We start from the raw sequence: 21,427 nt of genomic DNA, 5'->3' as shown, positions 1-21,427 counted from the left end.
GCAGAAATGTCTCTCAAATATGCCATACTTGCACACAATTCTTATCTTGCCATTGTGCTCTCAGGACGGGTATTTGGGTAATATATTTTTCTCTTGCTTTCCACATTTTCCTCTTCAGAATTGTCATTGATTAGAGCCTCTAATGCCATTCTATGCAAATATAAGGAGAAAGGAAATAAATTTTTGCACTTTTGTTCCTTGCAGAATTCCTGAGAGCAGCAGAGATGGTGAGGAGGATACTAAAGAAAGATAGGCAGACCAAGATAAAACAGCAGCCATTTTTCAGCCGGAGGAGCCTCCCAGCTTAGCTAGTAATAGAGACAAAAGTCAAGACGTGCTTCTAATAAGGCCAGTATTAACTCACCATAATTAGTTTAGATGATGAATGCTAATTCATCATCATGGCACTGCTATAAATAGAATATCATCGCTTCACATTTTCCAATAAATTCAATACATTCTGAAATTAAGTAAGGTAGTAAAATTTGTGATTCCACACAGTAACACATAGCAATTGCTATTTACCACAGAAACCTTTAACTTATGAATTAATGAATGCAGTATTAGGGGTTAGTGCTGATTTTAATTTCAGAAAAGAGACTGAATTTTCTCCTGAAATTATAATTTATATATTTCCAGCATATCTAGGTCAGTGCAGCTGTTTAGCGTATGTGGAAAATTGACTACTGTGTACATTATCCTATGATGAAAGAAGAAATCTGCTGTGTAGCACTGAAGTCTTTTCACTATTGTACCTCCTCCCATCAGGTAACTTTACAAAGCCTGATTGGGCAAACTGGCACAGAAAGCAATGCCTCTTTTCCACTTAAATAATTTTACAATTTTACAAAAGGAAGGCTTAAAAAGCTGTTACTCAGGCAATTATAGGAATTTATTCAAGAAGGATATAAATGCAAACATCTGAACTTTTTGAATATATTCAGTTCCTGAATTCCAGTTAAGGTCCATAAGGATCAAATCTTGTACTTTGCATTTGTAGTAAAAGATTAGGGTTTCCTTTTAGTTGTTACAGCCTGTGTCTAATGGTTTTAAGAGCAATCTGCAAATGTTTACAAAGCTATGAGACTAAAGTAATTATTTTCTTTATTTGCACTGTTTCTCTTCAACTCATTCTCTTCAGCTTCTCTGATTTAACTCATTGGATCATGAAGTGTTGAGGATCTTCTTGGAAAAAATGGACTGTGTGGACCAAAAAGGACAATGTTCAAAGACATTAGAAGAGCTAGGTGGCATAGGTCAGCCTTTTCTTAAAGGAAGCAAAAGACGCATAAAAAGAGTAGCCAACTGTGCTGCTTTTGGCTGGGACAGAGTTAATTTTCTTCATAGTAGCTCATATGGGGCTATGGTTTGGATTTGTGCTGGAAACAGTGTTGATAACACAGGGATGTTTTAGTGACTGCTGAGCAGCGCTCACACAGAGTCAAGGCCTTTTCTGCTCCTCACCCCACCCCACCAGCGAGGAGGCTGGGGCTGCACAAGAAGCTGGGAGGGGACATGGCTGGGACAGCTGACCCCAGCTGACCAAAGGGATATTCCATACCATATGATGTTGTGCTCAGCATATACAGCTGGGGAAGAAGAAGGAAGGGGAGGACGTTTGGAGTGATGGCGTTTGTCTTCCCAAGTAACCATTAGGCATGATGGAGCTCTGCTTTCCTGGAGATGGCTGAACATCTGCCTGCCCATGGGAAGCAGTGAATTAATTCCTTGCTTTGCTTTGCTTGCGTGCACAGCTTTTGCTTTACCTATTAAACTGTCTTTATCTCAACCCACAAGTTTTCTCACTTTTACCCTTCTGATTCTCTCCCGCATCCCACTTGGGGGGAGTGAGTAAGCGGCTGTGTGGGGCTTAGTTGCCAGCTGGGGTTAAACCACAACATCTAACCTTATAGACAGAAGCCTTGTAAAGTAAACAAGCATGTTATAAAAGTAGGGAGAAAAAGGTCTACTTCCTCTTTTCAGGGTCAGATAATGTCCTTGTTTAGATGGGAGAAGCTGGCGTAGCATGGGTACAGCAACTTCTGTTAGTCGCTTCTCTTGTACAGATACATTTTGAAAGGTGAATCAGATTGAGACTGGGTTTGCGAGTGATTTGGGCACCTGTGGGGTTTCAGGTCTTGTTTCATCCTCAGCTGAGAGATACAGCCAAGCTGTTGCATGGCTGGTGGTGATGGCATAAACAAGGGCAAGTTGGTGTGTACAAGAAATACAATATTCCTCCAAGAAAAAACATTTCCCAGAGTTACTGCAGCTTCCTTGGAGATCTGACTGAAGTAATTCTCCAGGATCTTAGTAACACCAGTGCAACATAAAGGCCATCTCAAAGGGTTTCTTGTTCCAGGACCCCTTTGATCCTGAACCCCCTAGATCTTTCAGAGAACTACAGAGCTGGAAACCCATTTAAACTTTTCCTTTGGAATAGCGGTACTCAGCTGAACTGACATCAAAGTAAATTGGCAAATTAGCTATGCATTTGTATGCAGTGCTCTCACATGCGGGTCACTCAGGGAAATAACATGGCCTTGCTCAGCAGGCTCCTAGAAGCTGCCACTCTGCTATGCTGTGCTGAAAGTAATTTAGATGTATTGTGCTTCTGGGTCCTCCTCATTCTCCTATTCCCAAAAGGCATGATTGCTTGTGGAAAAATATTCAAAACTGATATTTTTGAAGGTGACTTGAGACTTCAAAAGCTCTTCACTGCGAAGCTGCTCGGCAGCTTGCTTCTCTAAGGAAGTCAGCAGAGAGCAGTGCTATAGAATAACTAGCAGCTCGTCATAACCGTTACCTGAAATAGGTGATAAACAGGCAGAAGAAATGCTTAGGCAGGTAAGTAATAAAATCCTATAACTTAAACTGGAAATGAATATGAACAAATAGAGTGAGAAAAATGGACAAATGTGTAGGTGAAAAAGTGGATGCTGTTAGTAATTTCTGACTCTTCAATCTACCTGTCCCTGGGTCGTCACTTGGTACAAATGTGCATGTTGCTTTATATGTTGTCAGTGTATCATATTTAAGTAACATTTTGGACTATATTGCATAAATGATGTCCCTATTATGGCTGTACTGCATCACAGTAACAAATTCACTATTTTAGCATTCCTGATTGGATTCCACATTGAAGTTGGCCAGCTAGATGACTTTCTTCCTTCATTCATTTTCTCATCAGTGAAAATTAATTTTCTTGTATTCTGCGCTTCTTACCACTTTTAGACAAACAGAAACTGTCTGCTGGGTAGTGACTCACTGAAAGGAAATTAATATTCCTTCTTACTGCAAGGTGATATTAACGACAATAAATTCTCCCATGACCTTATTTATCTTTTACTATGTAATTCACAGTTATGTGTGAAGAGCTGTGATGTGTCCTATGATCATCTAAAAACAGGTCAGAAAACATTGGGAGAAAACTATGGTTGTTTTTTAGGGCTTCTCTTGTATGTATGAAAGCTGTTGGGGATCTATTCCATATTTTTCACAATTATGTCTGTATCTAGACACGTTATTTAAACCAACATGTTAAAATTAGGCTTCTTAAAAAAAAAAAAAAAGTGGGTAGATTTTCAAAAATTCAGGAAACCCACATCTCTCATTGAGGTCAGTGAAAACTTTGGGGTACCAGACTTTTCAAAAAGATGACATATGTCTTTGGGCTGTAGTGAAAAGGGGCTCCAGAGACTTAATGGTGTAGATGTTGCCCATCTACTGGAGCAATTAGTAACAGAAAACAGTCTGTGCCAGAAGATCCTGTTCTATTATATACCTCACTTTGCATTATAGATCATATTGAAACTACTGTTCACATAAAAATTATTCAGACTATATGAAAGACGTGACTAACAGAGTAACAGTCATTCTTATTGCACTAGAGCTGCAAACCTCCTGTTGGATGGGACATGACTGAGAAGTATTTGAGAGCTAAGGGGTGCTGTCAGAACACATTAACAAATGCATTTTTGCATTTCTGTCATCATATCAAGATATCTTTGGCTCACTCTCGTTGGAAAGATCTAGTGTTTCAAAATCCTGGGTCTGGAAAATCTTGATAACTTCCACGTTTTTGGCAGCTACCTTTTAAGACCAGTTAGGATTTATTCCCTAATATTTTTCAAATACCAAGACACATTTTGTGGAAAGATATTCTACAAATGCAACAGCTTTGATTTCTAATGAGTAGTAACACTATCAAAGATAAATGACAACAGCTAGTTGTTTGGATGGTACCATAAATTAGCTGTGGGGAGGGGGTTTAAAACAAACAAACAAACAATTAAAAAAAGAGGGTCCATCTTGGTTTTAGTCCATAATGTGGGGAAATTGTGCATGGCATTTACAAAAGGCAAAACTTCATCTCTGTTGTCCTTGTATTCAAAAGAGTCAGATCCAGAGGAGGCACTGGGGAGAAACAGCTTGTTCTGCATTATTGTCCATCCACTATGTAACAGCCTAAGGACACATCTCAAAGAAGCAAGTAAAGCTTGGAGCATTTCTCTAAGCAGGCTCAATCTGCAAAACGGCATCTGCCCCGTGACCAAGCTGTGAAACTACTCCAAAACTGTTCAAAACCTTAAAAGTGTTTTTGAAATAAAGAGGATGAGTAAGTGAAAACATAATAGGAAGTTGTTTGTACAATTCATGGTTATGTGTGACAAGTGAATACAAGAGAACTGGTAAAGTATTAGTGGAAAGTTGGTGATAGAAGCTGCCATACTAGAGTAGTTATTGTAAGTTTTTAATTTCTTTGCAAATATTAGATGTTGGATTTTTTTTGTTTAGTTCAACATTATCCCTGATATGTGCTTAATCCACAGTCCAAAAAGTCAATGGAAAGCTTTGCAGTGTCTCAACCTTTGGTCAAGCAGCATATGTACTTTAATTAAATTCAGATTTTAAAAGTCAGCTAACTGTTGACGCCAGGCTAGTTCTTTTCCCTGTTTGGGTAATAATTTGGGGGGGTAATAATGGGAGGTGGTGTTCATTTGAAGACATTCCCCATTATCTTCAGCAGTTCAAAAGCATCTGGTTTACTAAGGCTTCTATATAATATGAGAAATTACAAAATAATTAACAAAAGACTATCCCAAAGAACACCAGAAAATAGTGAGGGAGTGATTACTGGAATGGCATGGAAATGGATTTGGTGTGGAAATATACATATTTGAAATCTACCTTAAATTCTATAAAGATCAGACAATTTAAATCCAGTGTAAACGGTCACACAAGACTGAGAGTGATGTTAGCTACTGTCTTATTGCATTGGTTTTATTCAAGATGTGTAAATGTGTATTATTTGTTCTTTAAATAAGTCTAGTGTTCCTTCAATATTCCTTCAGCATAATATACATGTTTAGTTCAGAGTTAGTGCAGAAAAGTGTGGAGTTAGTGCAGTGCAGTTAGTGCAAATCAAGCCCACTCTTCGTGCTTTCCCATAGCTAGCACTGAGTTCAGAGAAGCTATGGACTGAGACAGAAACATGGTCACTCCGGCACCTGGGTGTGTGGGTAAGCTTTTCTGTGCCCATATTGGAGATATTTTGCCAGCAGAAAAGGGAAGGAGGAGTTGAGGGAAAGGAGATCCCAGTATTAAAAAACAAAACAAACAAATTTCTTTATTGAGGTTGTACTTATTGTCTGCACATCTATCCGACTGGTAATAATGCCTAACTCTTTTCTTGTTGAAAGATTTTTTACTGAAAATGACATAGTTTGGCAGAGCACATAGAAAAGGTTTTTGAGACAGCTGTCTAAAAGGCATGTGGAATCTGAATTTCCCAATTGCTTATAGTTACTAAAAAGCACGATAGCGCTGCCAGTATGGTACATCAATTCAAACTGTGCAGATGTACCACATTATATTGCAATACCTCTTAGCCTGAGAAGTTCAATGCTAAATCTGATGTCCAAAGGAGTGCAGCAATGGACAACGGAAGTGCTTTAGTAGAGGTGAAAAAGTGCATTCCCCCTTCTCTTCCTTTGTTTACTAAAAATTCTGAAAATATTGATCCTAGAGAAGAAATGTAGCTGTTTAGCATAAACATATGATTGGCTCATGTTGCTGTTGAATCTTAAATACTTTAAGAATGTTTCAAAAACAATGGTTTCTCCCCCCTTACCTCACACCAGTCCTGTTTAGCAAGAGCTTGATCAGACCTAAACTGTTTGTCACTATCCCAACATTACGAGACTCAGCTGTTAATAGAAGTATTGGAATATATGCTAAAGGAAGCCTATGGCTTTGCAAATCAGGGAGGAATTTATTTAGTAATAGAATTTTATTTAGAGATTGCTCATTAATTCTTTAAATCAGCTTTTGGTTACAAGTATTTGCTTAAGTTTATGCAACATAAATTGCATACAACTACAGCTCAAATTATTTCTTATGAATAATGTATTTGAACAAATATAGGCCTTTAATGTGCTTGCAGTTGATTTGTAGTCAGTTCATAATTTTTATGTCTGAGCTCATTTTTTCAAGTTGTTTACTCGTTTAGGTTAGAAGTGGGATTTTACATATCTCCAGGTATTTACTATGCAATTTTTAGGGTGTATGATTTATTGCTTGTGGTGCTTTATTCCTCTCCTTGAAAGTCTCTGGGAGTCTACCTGCCTAATAGCCTCCTGAAACATTTACTGTGTTTGAGTTTACTGTGCAGGTAATGGAAAGAGAAGTGTAAACTGATGAAAAACATTTCTTTGCTTCTTGTGCAAATATTCATTCATGCAATGGTTGTACTATCATCTAACAAACTCTTTTGCATTCCTGCTATATGAGAGTGCATGTGGCCAAATATTCATGACTAAATAAATAATAGTATGCATAGATTGCCATCATTCAGATTAAAGAAGTAGAATAAACCATGAGAACTGTTCCAGGAGGAAATAATTTTATTGCAAAGTCATGTTTTCTGAAACATGAATGTTTCTTTCAGATCAGTTTCTGAGAAACTGCTGGAAATGCTGCCTTTTCTGGACCCGGATGTCCTGGTGCAGCCCTGCTCACCCTCACCCTGGCCCTTTTGAGCTATGGTGGACTCAGGTACTTCTCTTGTTTCTTCTAACTGATCCATTTCAGATTGTGGTAGCTTAAGTTTCTGCTCAACACTCAACCCCTTGCTCGTTATTCAGTCACCCAGAGTCTCCAGTCACTCATGTTCTTTGAGAGAGACAGCTCAGGGATAACAAACAAGCCCATGAAAATGAAATGGCTGCTTTCTGTTTCATTGCTTTGCCTGGGCAGCAGGATTTCAAGGCAGTGCAGGACTGCGGGCTGGATGGGCACCACCAGCTCTGCGGCCGAAGGGCTGCTCATCCTCCTTGTGAAGGAGAGTTGCTGTCCCTGCAGCCCCTGTCCTGGTGTGAGAGCCCCGTGGCTGTGACCAAGTGAGGCTCACCTTGTGGGAGACGAGGCATTTCCAGGAGGTCTTGAGGAAAACTGTGCTTGGGCCTCTCAGAGGCGGCAGTGTAAGGGAAAAAGGGAACAGCAGGCTTTGGCTCAGAGGTGAGGCTTCATATGTTGTGCTCTTACACCTGGTGTGTGTGTGCAAATGGTGCTGAAAAAGAGACATTTTTAGGTTTGTGTTTCTATCCATTGCAATCAATGAGTGCTAGGCATATGCTGTACAGGGGAAGGAGCAGCAATTAATACAGCATGTGCTTTGTCCCAAAGTGGTATTAACTGCAGTAATGCCACTTTAGCAGAAAAAGCAATTAAGTCATAACCGGCAATCAAGGAGAGCTGAACATGGGAACACTGTCCAAGGCAAAAGACTACCATTTGAGCTCCTTGTTATGAGCCTTAGGCTTCATTTAGGCTCAGGTCTGGGGCTGTGCAGTTACAGGTGCAGCACAGCCTTCCTGCAGCAGTGCTAGCCCTGATGAGCACCTGTGTCACTCTCCACATAAGATATGAAATCAAAACCTGTACAGCTCTTCAAAGCTTTCACACTGTCTTCTGAGAAGCTACTTAGACAGAAACGTGCTCTGCCACTTTTATCTGTGCTCTGCTTAGCACTGTCACAGCTGTGCTGACTTATATTCTGATGTGATTTTTCCAGTGCAATTTCCCTCTCCTGGTGGAGAGTTAAGCCAGTCCTTAACATGACCAGCTGAAAAAAAAAAAAAAAAAAGCTGTCTGTAAGGATGCTGCCTATTAATATGCCTTGTAATTAGTATGTCCTGGATCTATGTTCAAGAGGCAGAATTTCAGTTAACCTCTTTGGCTGGTGCAAGTTCCCTCTCAATGAGAGCGAGGAGGGAAAGCCAAATGGTGGGGGCTCTGCAGCTCTATTCCCTAGCCCCTCTGGTCTCTGAGAAAAATGACTCCCAGATTGGTTTCCACAGACCAGTGGCCATCATCCTCTGCGAGGAGACTTAGTTGCCAGGACAACTGTTGCCAAGACAGACTGGTTTTCCTTGGGAACAATTTCGGTGCGTTATTTCTGTACAGCAAACCATTTCCCGTGTCTATTGTTAGACCCATGTTACAAGCTATTGGAGTTTTAGCTCCAGGTGGAAATTAGGAAACAGTAGGAAGGGAAAACAAGTCTAATTACCAAAAGGGCGTTTGCAATCCTACATGGATCTTTTCGTGGTCTCTTAGACTGTACGTGCATTCTGCAAACGTGGGCCCCAAAACCCAGCGTTGGAAGCCTCTTCAAACCATGAGATCAAAATGAATTCCCAAGCTTACAATTCTCTTTAAAAATATTTAGTTGGGAATAGGATAAGGTCCTTGGGGATATTCTGTATTGTAGTACATAACTATAAAAGTTCTTATGATTGAGTACAGTGGCTGTCATCAACAGCCTTGCATGTGCTGGAAGCAACAGATTCCACCACCTCACCCGACCTGGGAAATGCTCGTGGTTTTTGGAATGACTGACGTGCCCTCAAAGGACTGGTCTGTTCCCTTTGAAATTGCTTGTGAGTTTTATATCACCTTAAAGATTGTCTTAGCTTCACTTTGTTAATGGTTAATAGTGTTAATGGTATATATGCAACAGTCAAGAATCGCTGTTGTTTCAGAGGCTTTTAAAGTTTATGATTCAAAACTTTACCATTCCTGTATTAGTTTCCAATTTTTTGCATGAAATACTTTTGGTTCAAGTGGAAAATGTCTTTGATTATTGTATAATATTAGACAATATGCAACTGAATAGATGTAAGCTAGTTAAATGGATAAAATACTCTCCTGAGCAATAAAAAGCAAACAAATTTAACACTGTTATTGTTGTCCACCAGAGGTCACTTACAGGCCACTTTATTCATTATTGGCTGTGCTTCACTTGCCCAGTTAGCATCTGTTGCTTCCCATATTAAGTACTTCTGGATCAACTGTGCAAATGCAGGTCCTGAAGATCCTACTAATGACTTTGAATCTTTTCTAGAATCATTAACATTAAGAAACTGAAAGGCAAAATCCTGCTGAAACACAAGAAAAAACATGAAAAATTGTAGGGACTTCACTGATCCCATAATCTCAGTAGGTAATCTCAGTAACTACGCCATGCTTCGCAAGCTTTGCTGTGCATATTAAAGAATTTTCAGTGTGAACAGACTCTAGCCTGTATTACTAAATCTATGTGGGATTCTTATGTGGATTCTTATCTGCTCAATCTTCACAAAACATTTCTCAATGTGCACTTAAATTGAGAAGCAAAATGTGTTTACAGCTTCTGATACTTCAACTGTATGTGAATTTCAGCTGTTGCGTGCTTGCGGAGACCTTTGCTTCACAAATTTTTGTTGCAACATGAAGAAAACCCTCAAGAAGTAATTACTTGACCGATCAGTTGTCAAATATGAACAACTCATCCAACTTTGGCAAAAGATGCCATTCTGCATCTTCTATTGCGGCTAGAGTGAAAAGCTGGAAATCAGACATGGTGTTTTATGAGCCCTTAAGCATCAAGAAAAGGCATGCGTTTGAAGCAGTCTGAACAGAAAATAACCCCATTCCGTTCATGTTTCATTTACAGTGGATGAAAGAAAAACAAAGGGAAAAGCAAGTAGGTTCTTGTTCCTCCAAGATGAATGAAGGGCAGAAATTCCCCATTAGTCTATAGATCCCATTAGCCCAATAGTTAGATTATGTGCTCTGAACTTTGTATGAATGGCATTTATTTTAGTTTTGTTACTTTTTGATGGTAAGATTTAACCAACTCTTGCACAGAGCAATATAGCACTGAACAGTTCAGCAACATACACCCATGTAAGCATCAGCATATTTTTTGTTTGATTCAGTTGAGTAAATATCAAGGCATAAACTGGTTTTATTGTGAAGCACTGTAATTTTTCTTTGTATGTGAGTTTGCTGGAGCGGAAGAAAAACCTGTGAAATCCTCTTTCTTTTTAGCTCCCTAATTCTTCTGATATTGGGACAAGATTGTAGCTGCTCTCAAATATAAAAGTGTAAATATGTCATGATTTTACATTGTCCTTAGTTTTCCAGTTGCACTAAACAACACATTTTTTGCAGAAGTCAAACAGACAGCTGGGTGAAAAGTGGCCTGGTGGCTGGATAAGAACTTTTCTTGAGTGGTGGATGGCCCATACACAGATACATTACAAACGCATAAGGTAAATTCCCTTAAATCTCTATGAAGGTGAAGACAGAAATTGTTTAGCTTTATAGTCAAACTTTTACAATGTAGGTAAAAAAGAACAGCTGACTAGGGACAGTAAGAATAGCATCTTGATGTTATCTTCTTTCTGAATCTCATGCTTTTAAAGCTCACATCTCTTTTAGCTCAGGTGACAGGAAGCTCAGTCAGCAAATTTTCAAAAGAGGAGGAGAAACTTGTTATGTGTGTTCTTCACAGTCAGTACCCCGAGTGAGGGATCCTGTGTGAATTGTGAACTTTGTCTGAATCTCAAACAGAACTTCCTCTGAGTTAAGCAGGTTGTTTGGGTTTTTTTGGTCTGGGCTGCTTCAGAACTGTCTTGCTCTCTTACAGCCTCTGTAAAGATTATATGCTCAGTCTTGAAAACTTCAAAGTACAGACTCAGCACCTCTGCAAAGTCTGTTTTTAATAAGAAACAGGAATAGGTTTTGGTTTATAAGCTTAGGTTCAGACTAATACCCAGTCATTTAAAGTTTGAGGGAGGGGAAAGTGGTACAAAATTCCACTTTGTTCCTAGTTTGTCAGCTGTCTGGCCCAGGACAGAAAAATAAATTAAAGAATATCTGACTTTCATTAATGTCCACTGGAAACTTGCTGGGATCTGCTTGTTTAGGTCTTTATTTTTATACAGAGATGTGAACTCAGAGTATTACACATGCTGATGCTTAAGCTGTCTAATTTCTACCATGAACAAAGGGTGAGACTCTGTAATAATAATTACAGTATTATTCCTATTCCTACTTATCTGTGTTATTACTATGGCATTGTTCCTAGTGTGTCCTGCTATATAAATTCCCTCCTTTCTCACAAGCAGTTGATACTTTTACATTGCTCTTAATATACAGAGGGGACACAGGACATCCAAAGATTTTATCATTAATGAGGGTTGACTCAGGGTACTAGCCCAAAACAGGAAGCAACTGTTCATCTGCATAGTCTCTGTGGCAGGCCGACAAGTGAAAAGAAACAGATGAAGAGCTTCAGCTCTGCTCCATCCTTCTTACTGTGCAGAAGTACAGAGGCATGGTAGGCTACACAGGCAAGGGATAAATCACTACTAATTCCGAAGAAAAAGATCCTGCACAGGACAGTTTCTACTTTATATCTAAGAGCTCTAATTAAACTCACTGTATGACCACCTATTAAGAATGGTGCTCCAAATGCCTGGTCTGAGTTTTTTCTGAAACAAGGTTATTCCTAGGGTTTTGTTCTTCAAAAGTCTTTAATCCTGACTCTGGTTGTCTCAATGAAAAGTTTGAAATACTTTGTAAATTCCTGGTTTGGGGATAAGAGCACTCTGTTGGTCTGACATCAAAGTGAATCAATGAGCTAGCTGTGCATTTCTATCCACTCTTTAGCCATATATTCTTTTGCAAGTGTCTAGAAGCTGTCACCCTGCTATGCTGTGATGAAAATAATTGGATATAGTTCCCACTTCTGTTATTCCCATATGATGTTGCTGTTGGTGAAGAATACTTGAAACTGATGGCTCCAAAGGCAAGTTTGAAACTTCAAAAGCCAAGTGTTCTCACGTGCTGAGCTCCTTGCTTCTCCAAGGAAATCTGCAGAGAGCTGCACCATATATCAAAGAGCAGCCAGCCATAAGACCATTTCCCCAAATGAATGATATACAGAAAGAAGGTACATTCAAGGATGTGAGGAACTCAGTACTCAAACTGGGAATCAGGAGAACCAACTAATTCTGGAGGAAGGGAAGGCTGTATAGAAATAAGGAGATAGAAAATGAAATTACAAATCCAGTGAAGACAGACATTTAATAATTTGTGAATACTAAGCTACCTGCCCTTATGATTTTTATTTGTCACTTGATGCAGGAATTTACAATAGTCCTGTAGGTTTGGATACCATGTATAAACATGCTGGGTTTGCCACAGCTTAATAACATTTCTACTGTGTGATAAACTATGTTTCAGCAAGATGATGTCCTGACCTGGTGAGAACCTAGGGGTGGGGAAATTGCTGAGAATCCTATCTGCTTCATACTTCCACTTTTGCAGGCAAGCAACCTTCAGGGAAGTTCAACAGACATTCAACAAACCAGACATTTTTGTGGGTTACAAGATGAGCCCTGGATGCCATGTGTTGACAGCATATAGATACCACATTTGGTTCTTGGCCAAAATAGCAAAGGTCAGTGTGGAAATTTCAGCTTCTTATTTAAAAAAATAGATCTCTAATTCCAAATCTCTGTTTAATGATGTTGGCTCTACAATGTTTTTATCAAATCATGGCTGACAAATAGCGCTGCTCTGAACTGATGTTTTAATTTTATTTTTACTGAGACTAAATTTATTTTAGTTCCTGAACAGGAAAGATACAAAGGCAGCCTGACAGCCTACAACATCTCTATCTGACGCCACCACATCAGAGAACAACAGCCCCAGAAATGGGATCTTGGGAACAAAATCACTCCTGACACTGCTGCAGGTATGGAGAGTTTGAATTGATTTTTGCATCTGGAGGTGTCTAACAGACCTTCCTCTGGGTAAAGAAATTTTCTGTAAGCAGAATTGCGCAAGATGTCTCTTCCTCAGCATTATATTTTATGTTATTAATTTTGCAGCTACCCATGGCAATATCCCACACACTATTCTTGCTACTGTACTTTTCATGTCCCACAACGGTACCATAGCCATTGTGGGACACAGCTATGGTACCGCCTGGGGGGAACAGTTGGACAGTGGAAGCTCTACTGAGAAGTTTATTCTAATCACTAACTGTATCACTAGCATTATAGGGAAGAGAAGTAGTAAGTGATTTACTTAAAAGTTTAAAGATATATTCCTTCACCCCATGTTGTTTTTCCAAATCTCACATCCCATTTTTAAGCATAAATGGGTATGTTTGAGTTGTCCAAGTTTCTTCCAGGGATAATTCAGAGTACATTGCAGGAAAGGCAGTCACTGCAGTCAAGCAAGCCTCAAATATCCTTCCCTCTCCTAGGTTATTAAAAAATGAATCAATTGACTGAATAAAGGGGAAAAACCTTACAGTCAAAACTTTTAGTGCCTGCAGTTGTTCTGATTTTTTCGTTGTTCATTTGTATTGTAACACAGCTAATGTCTGTCCAAGGCCAGGCAAAGAGCAAAGGGCTCACTCCCAGAATGTCATATGCAGTACCTGTAAATAGGGGTGGTAAGATTGAGGTAGGCAATCATTAGGATTGTGCAAGACAGAGATAAGACAGTAAGCAACCTGTAGGGGATTTTTGTTTTTTCTCTTGGCAGGCTCGTCCTCATGGTAAAAATCCAGCAGGTTCCTGTTCCATTTCTTCTCTGCTACATTCTGTTGTGCTGGCTGTCAGGGAAGCCAGTGGTGCAATAAGAGTTTCACTGTGTACCGATCAAGTAAAGGTGTTTGCAAGTAAAGATCTTTGTTGTGATACGTATTTGACGATACTGAGGCCATGCAACTTTTGCAGGTGCAGACATGTTGGTTAGAAAGGACTTTTGTAGCCTGCCCTACTGGAGCATGGCAAGCTGGTGAGGAGGACTGTTAGCAGGATGTAATCTGTCAGTTTAATGGCATTCTGTCCCTGAGTATTCTCTGTATAAATGTAATATCTGCTTCTGAGGAGCAGTTTCCCTAGTATTTGACTTCAATAGGGCAGTCCTGTGCTGTCAGACTCTCAGGTTTCAGGCTAATGACTCAGAGCTGTCACCTCCAAGACTAGGTCTGGAACAAGGACTCCCTGCTGCCTCTTTCAGGATCCCCTCCCTGCTGTTACCTGCATTGCATGAATCGTATCCTAACGCAAGTTTTATGGAGGAACAAAAGAATTACCTGAGATCTATGTCTTTAAATAGAACCTCCAGAACTAGCTACCTCCTAAATATAAAAGCTTCATGGCATCTTTCAAGGCCTAATTCTGATCTCTCTCCTGAGAAAGTCTGCAACTGTGTAAGCCTTGGGACCTGAGGACTGTCATCACATCCACACTTAGTGTGATTCTCCATGTCAGATTCACAGAATCACAGAATCGTATAGGTTGGAAAAGACCTTTAAGATCATCGAGTCCAACCGTAAACCTAACACTACCAAGACCACCACTATACCAGGTCCCTAAGCACCTCATCCAAACGTCTTTTAAATACCTCCAGGGATGGCAACTCAACCACTTCACTGGGCAGCCTGTGCCAATGCTTGATAACCCTTTCAGTGAAGTAAAATTTCCTAATATCCAGTCTAAATCTCCCCTGGCGCAACTTGAGGCCACTTCCTCTCATCCTATCACTTGTTACCTGGGAGAAGAGACTGACCCCCACCTCTCTACAACCTCCTTTCAGGTAGTTGTAGAGAGCAAGAAGGTCTCCCCTCAAAGATAGAGAAGATTCTCCATCTTCTCTAAATATAAAGATGGATTGCAAAACCTGTTTTTTCTATTTCGGGTCCCTAAGATTTACTCCATTTTTGTGAGAAATTTGGAACATTTTGCTTTTTTATCTAAACCATTGTTGGTGCAAATTATCGTTAATCTCTTTGGGAAGTGATTTCATTGCTAGGAAACCCTGCCACCAATTTGCCAAAGGTAAACAGGCACTTTGGCTCTCCTAAAATAAAGGATTGGGGTGGTCAACTTGGAAAACTTTGGAGGTAAATAGATCTTAGCTCCTGGCAGGCAAAAACAACAAAGGTTTGTGTGAGGTTGAATCTCTGTAAGGAGAGGACTTCTCTGAGAGCTTAACATTTCATTTTCAAGTTTTCTTTTATTGTGCCATTAGTTTGAGTTTTGTCTTGCTGCCTTCATGGGAGACAGCGGCAATGTCAACTTCCCTGATATTGGATAATTAACATAGTATAAAAATTCAGCAGAAGGAAATCCTTAGAGGGCTGTTAAGAACTGGCTCGAGTCCATGAAGCTGGGTAAGAAATATAAACCAGGATTCAAGTTTTGTTATACTAGTTAGCTAAATACCTTTCCTTATTTTCTTTTGGTGTATGCCATTGCCCCAGATATTGATGTGAGCCTAATGGAGGAAGCACAAAGAAGTATATAGAAAAGTGGTGCTTCTTAAACTCTTTTTATCCTAAGGATAATGTTCTCAAGTAATAAGCTAGTGATTATACATTACATTGTACTTTATCAGATGAAACATGACAGGGGAAGCCACTCTCTGTGGGTAATAGTTTCTGAAGCTTAAAATAAAGAGAAATAATTGAGGTGACTAGCAAAATTCACGCTGGATTTGATTTTCTTGCCTTACCCCAATCTGTCAACCAAATGGTCCTTCCTTAGGCTTGTTTTTCATTTTAACTGGTAGAACTGGGAGAAAATGAGGCCAATTGACTTTAGTATGTGGCTTATTTACTATAAAAGTTTGTCAGCTTATGTTTGTGGTAGTTTAATTTTATTTTTTTCGGTTAAACAGAGAATACATGGGACATGATTGCCTCAAATTTGACCCTCATTAAAATAAAGGACAATTACTGTGATGCAACTTGTCAGAAAGTCATGCAGAGCTTTACCTTGTGATGTTACTGCCTGTTACTGTTCTGCTCAGAGAGGGCAGCAAAGTATCGCAGATCTGGGATCCAAGAGGACTTCGGCTCTGAGGTGTAATACTGAGGAAGAAATGTATCTTATTAATATACAAGGTCTGAAAGGAGAAATTGGGAGGCAATCAGATCATTGCTACTTAAGCGCACTTAAGCTTTTTGTCCTTTAAGCATGGGTGTTTGCTAGTAGTGGAGATGCTATCAGAGAAACAGCTGAATTGCTCTAAGCTTAGACATACAGTAATCCTGATAGCTGTGGAAAGAAGACTCCTAGCAGAAATACAATAGCTGGAGAGTTCAGGATTCATCCCAGACTGGAATGCTGAGTGACTCATTTGGCATGAAGAGGAATGCTTTCAATTTAGACATACAATGAACAAAACATTGAAATGGATTTGCAGCACAGTGACATTGATGACTGTTCCTATAGTAGGTATTTTCATTACACCTTGAGATTTTCAGATTCTTATAAGCTTGTTGTTTATTTTCTGGTTTCCATACATAAAGATACAATCAGAGGCTAGGTGAAATGGTTCAGACACCATCCCTTTTTCTTGGTCTTTTGGCTGAAGATGAAATTGTATTTCCTAGGACATGTAGGCAACTCTTTCCTAGGCAACCCTTTAAAATGTTGTAAACAGAGAAATTTATGAAATTACTCTGCTTGATTTGTCACAGATCTGTGGACTTAGCAATGACTCTTCTTCAGCCTCTCAATGCCTCGGTACTTTGGCTTTCACTGTTGATGGTAATAAGTTCAGTTAACAGAGATAAACCTGAAGAGAAAATGTATTCCTGCCCAGTAATTCAGTGCAGTGCTCCTGCAGTCAATGGCTTACCAGGCAGAGATGGAAGAGATGGTCCCAAAGGTGAAAAGGGAAACTAGGTACAGAACTATGACTAGCAATACTGTATTTTTGACACTCCTTATCATCCCTTTAGTCTTGTTTCATGCCTCCTTCATTCTTTCATTTTGTCTTTTTTACTTCTCTCCTTTTCTTCTGCCCCATTAACCTTTTGTAGGCTCTGCACAATTTCAGGAAGCTGAAAATGCTTTCTGCATTTGTAATGCTACTCTAGATGCTTGGCTTTTAATAAATAAAAAAAATTCAATACATTTTCACAGCAGCCCATAAAACAGAGCTGTAATGAGATTTTTAATCTAATTGTACCATTTGTACTCTGAATCACTTAGTTTCCTACAATACCCTACTAAATGTTTATTGCTTTTTCTTTCCAGGGGCCAGCTCTTGAAACCAGAAATCATGCTTGCTAGAGCTGGCTACTAATCTGATGGTCATAGCTTGATTGCTTCATACTCGCTAAGTCCCAACAACAAAATTCCCCCAGGGCATGATTTGTCAGGTAGGTGACTTTTTTCATGCACTGCTGCAAACAATAAATAGATCAGCAAGTGCTTTCTGTCATGTGGTAGAACCAAGTCACCTGCTCTTCCAAGTTGCCAAATCATAGTTTCTGTCCAAACGCTTAATAAGTACATATGGAATCATATACTTTCTTACCGTATCTTGTCTGTGTTATCATGTGTATACCACACATCTTGGAATTAGATCATTGCTTTTCAACCTCTAAGCAAACTCCCATCATTATCAATACCACTTGATCTGAACTACGAGTATTTCAGTGGCATGTATTGATATGATCTATAGACATTTTCTGGTCCACGTACCCTCAGTATGCCCTCTGCAATTTCATGGTTGAAATAAGTAAAGCCAGCATTAGCTGTTTCAACAAACTGCTTCAGAAGTATTCTTAATCTTATGATTTAGCTCATTTTCTAGATCATATACTGTGATGTGTGATTGGATTATAGCTAAAGTATACTGGCTTTCTGGTTTTAGAGCATGTATACCTCTGCAATAACATGAGACAGCATTTATCTCATTCGATTTTCAGTGCCATAAGTAGGTGTAGTGAAGAATTTTTCATCAAAGTAATGCATTTCCTAGCAAATGAAGCTTTCCACAGGAACAATTCAATTTTCCTGAGACGTTTTTATTTGGGGGGGGGAGGGGCCGGGAAGGAGTCAGTGTTTGGTACTCTCTTTCTAAGCACTAAGAAAACATAGTGGGAGAAAAACTTAGAAAATATTGAAACAATTTTATTTTAAATCAAACTGTAGGAGAAGGATTGAGAAGTCTACAGGGTTTCCCCAGAAAAGTGGGACCTCCAGAAATAAAAGGAGATTTAGGACCACAAGGAGAGAAAGGACAAAAAGGCAAATGTGGAAGTAAGAAATAAATTTCTCATGTTTCTATAATCTGGTTTTCAACCTTTTAGTATATTTTCCAAAAAATATTTGTGTTGATGTCTGGTATTCTTAAACATTATTTGAGGAAAGGTGTGATTTCCAGAAGTGTGAGGAGCAGAAAGATAAACCATATGTTACATAGGAGATGAGTTGACCAACATAACTGTGGGGAAAAAGTGTTTGGAATGAGTCACTAGTTTATTGTTGATGTGAGTGAAATAACAAACCCTCTATCTCATATTACAAATTTTTCTTTCACTCTTTCCTTGTTCATTTTTTTTTAGTTGAACTTTAATTAATTTAAAAATGTTTACATGTGTGTTTTGCCTTTGAGAACTGGGCTTTTCCCTCTGAATAGAAGATTACTTTGGCAGCCCTGAGAATTCAAAGCCCATCTAAGGAGTCATGCCAGTCAGGGATAAGGCTCTCCCAGTGGGACAAATTCCCATGGAACAAATCTGCAATGTGGCCTGTGGTTTCTGCTCTGAAAACCAAATAGCTCTTTCACATGGCATCAGGTTACAGGAGAGCTAAGCATCTCAGAGACAGTTGTTGTATAGTCATTTTAATATAAATTACTAAATAACACCCTTAACTCCTAGTTGTAGTGACCGACGACCTGCAGAGACAAGTAACTGCTTTGGAAACAAAAGTACAGGTTTTGGAGGATGAACTAAATAGATACAAAAAAGGTAAGTTCCAATCATTGATGAGTTGTCTTTTTGGCCTGGTAAAATGATGGACATGCTTGTGCTGGAGAAGGGACTGAAAACAGTAGGTTGAAACAAATATTACAAATTTATCTTGTGTTGCTCATGGGAGATGGTCATTAATTAAATGCTGTCTCACTGAATACATCCTTCCTGAACTGACCTGCCAAACTTTAAGGATCGCTTTGCCAACATACAGGGCAGGGGCTTTGTTACATGGACTGCAGGATCAGCTACTGTTCTCTGGGTGCTTGTGCTTTAAGCATTGCATTACATTTCCCTCACTGCCTCAGTTCTAGATAATTTTCTATGAGTAGACATGGATTGGGATGTTGTCTGCCTGGATCTAGCTGCGAGTAATTTCTCAAGAGATACTGTGTGAAAATTTCAAAGAATGTCTCATCAATGCACTACTAGCCCTGGTACAAATACCACGTTAGGAAAAGCACAAGGTCTATCACTATTCTTAAGTCAACTTGGGAGGAAATGACACAGGCTGCAATTTACTACATCACGAGCATCAGCAAAATAAAGTCATACAGCTCCGCACCACGTGACGGCCATCCTTCCAAGGGGGTGTCTTCCCTGGAGAAAGCACAACTTTGAAGCCATAGTTGTGTGCGAAGCCTGAAAGTTAACCTGAAATTGCAAGAAACTGAAGAGCACAGAGAGGTTGAACAGCTGGTAGCAGTAATCTCTTCAGCCATCTTCCTTTTTCTCCTCCTGCGCTCATGTATCAGCACCCTAGAAAAGGGTGTCTGAAACAGTTGTGGAGGTTTTACCTGTCACAGAAGTGTAGCACAAGAGCATTGTGCTGGTACCATTCCCACAACATCAGGGGAAAATTTAACTATGCACGTGTCGCAGTTTTTGTATCATTGTTATAAGGTGGTAGACTCCCTTCACGCTAATCCCGCAAACCTGTTAAAGGCAATAAGATAAAATAACTTGCCCATTAAAGACAGCAACTGTGTTTCAAAAGAATTGCTGCTAGCAGTTTTATCTGCTAAATCAACAAAAGCTTCACTTTCCATTGGCTTTTCACGAAGGCCTGTGAAGCATTTGAGCTATATATTCCTACTTCTCCTAAGATAATTTATATTTTTCTGGAGAAATACTCAGTTTCCCAGGCTCACTAAAGCTGTCCCTATGTCTCCTCTTTCTGCTCTGTCACTTTTAACCCTGAATTTTCTTACAGTCCCTCAGCTTTGGTTTCTGTGATAAAGCTGATGAGTACAGATCTCCTAATTGCAGCTCAGTTCCTTTGTATGGTTTTAATTGATCTGTGACTTTTGCATTGAAACTTGGCAAGCTATTTTGTCATGCTTGCAATTTGAGTGTGAATTCCTTCAGATCCTGATTCAAGAGCTGTAATACCATATGAACTGGACATGAAAAGCATTAGAACAAGACTTGTGATCCAGTTTCTTGTGAAATTCCAGTTTTCTTGAAGTGTGGGCTTGATATTTCCAGGCGTCTCTTTTGTTTGACTTCTATTGGATTCTGCCTACTATTTCAACAAATAATCTGTTTATAGCTGGTGTTAGCTACTTCTGAAGTACAATTGTGATATGGATAAATAACTATAGCATGATCAATTTTTGGTATAATACAATTTATGTTCACTTTCATTTCTAGCTTTGATTTTAAGAAAATCAAGAGTATTGGTAAAAAAATATTTGTCTCAACTGGAAAAGAAGATACTTTTGACAATGGAAAATCCCTTTGTGCAAAAGCTGGAAGTGCATTTGCCTCTCCTAGGAATGAGGCTGAAAACACAGCTTTAAAAGACTTAAGACCTTCAAAGCAGGCTTATATGGGGATATCTGATGAACAGACGGAAGGCAGGTTCATGTATCTGAATGGACGTGCTGTAACTTACAGAAACTGGAATGCTGGAGAACCAAATAATCTAAAAAATGAAGACTGTGCAGTAATATAAGACTCTGGAAAATGGAATGACGTTAATTGTCCAAATTCACATGCCTTAATTATTTGTGAATTCTTGAGCTGATGAGTCTAAGAAAACCCCAAATTTTTGCTCTCAATTATGTGGTTGATATAGAAGTTTGTACCCATAAAGGTGGCCTGGAGTAACCAGAACCAGAGTGTATTTATAATTGTTTTCTCTTTGACATTCAGTTTTGAATCTCCTAATAAAATACAAATTTAATTTTTTCAATCATTATGAATTAAATGGTGTTTATCATAGTGGTAGTAAGGCTAATAAGTTATGGCATGCTCAGCAGGCTGGTTGTTATACCTTCCTATGAGTTCCTCATAAAT

At 39.2% G+C, this 21,427-nt stretch overlaps 1 protein-coding gene across 1 annotated transcript; it reads left to right on the top strand.

Annotated features, from left to right (window-relative positions):
* The first annotated feature begins 16,853 nt into the window (after positions 1-16,853).
* On the top strand, positions 16,854-21,226 carry LOC140655770 (mannose-binding protein-like). Its single transcript, XM_072870656.1, has 4 exons — positions 16,854-17,041; positions 18,298-18,410; positions 19,034-19,127; positions 20,780-21,226. Exons 1-4 carry the CDS (start codon positions 16,854-16,856, stop codon positions 21,081-21,083), a joined length of 699 nt encoding a protein of 232 aa, XP_072726757.1. The 3' UTR covers positions 21,084-21,226.
* The last annotated feature ends 201 nt before the right edge of the window (positions 21,227-21,427 follow it).

This window comes from Ciconia boyciana, chromosome 8 (assembly GCF_034638445.1).
Source record: "Ciconia boyciana chromosome 8, ASM3463844v1, whole genome shotgun sequence".
Classification (NCBI taxonomy): domain Eukaryota; kingdom Metazoa; phylum Chordata; class Aves; order Ciconiiformes; family Ciconiidae; genus Ciconia; species Ciconia boyciana.
The sequence above is the reverse complement of the archived record's forward strand: the minus strand, read 5'-3'. Positions and strand labels throughout refer to the sequence as shown.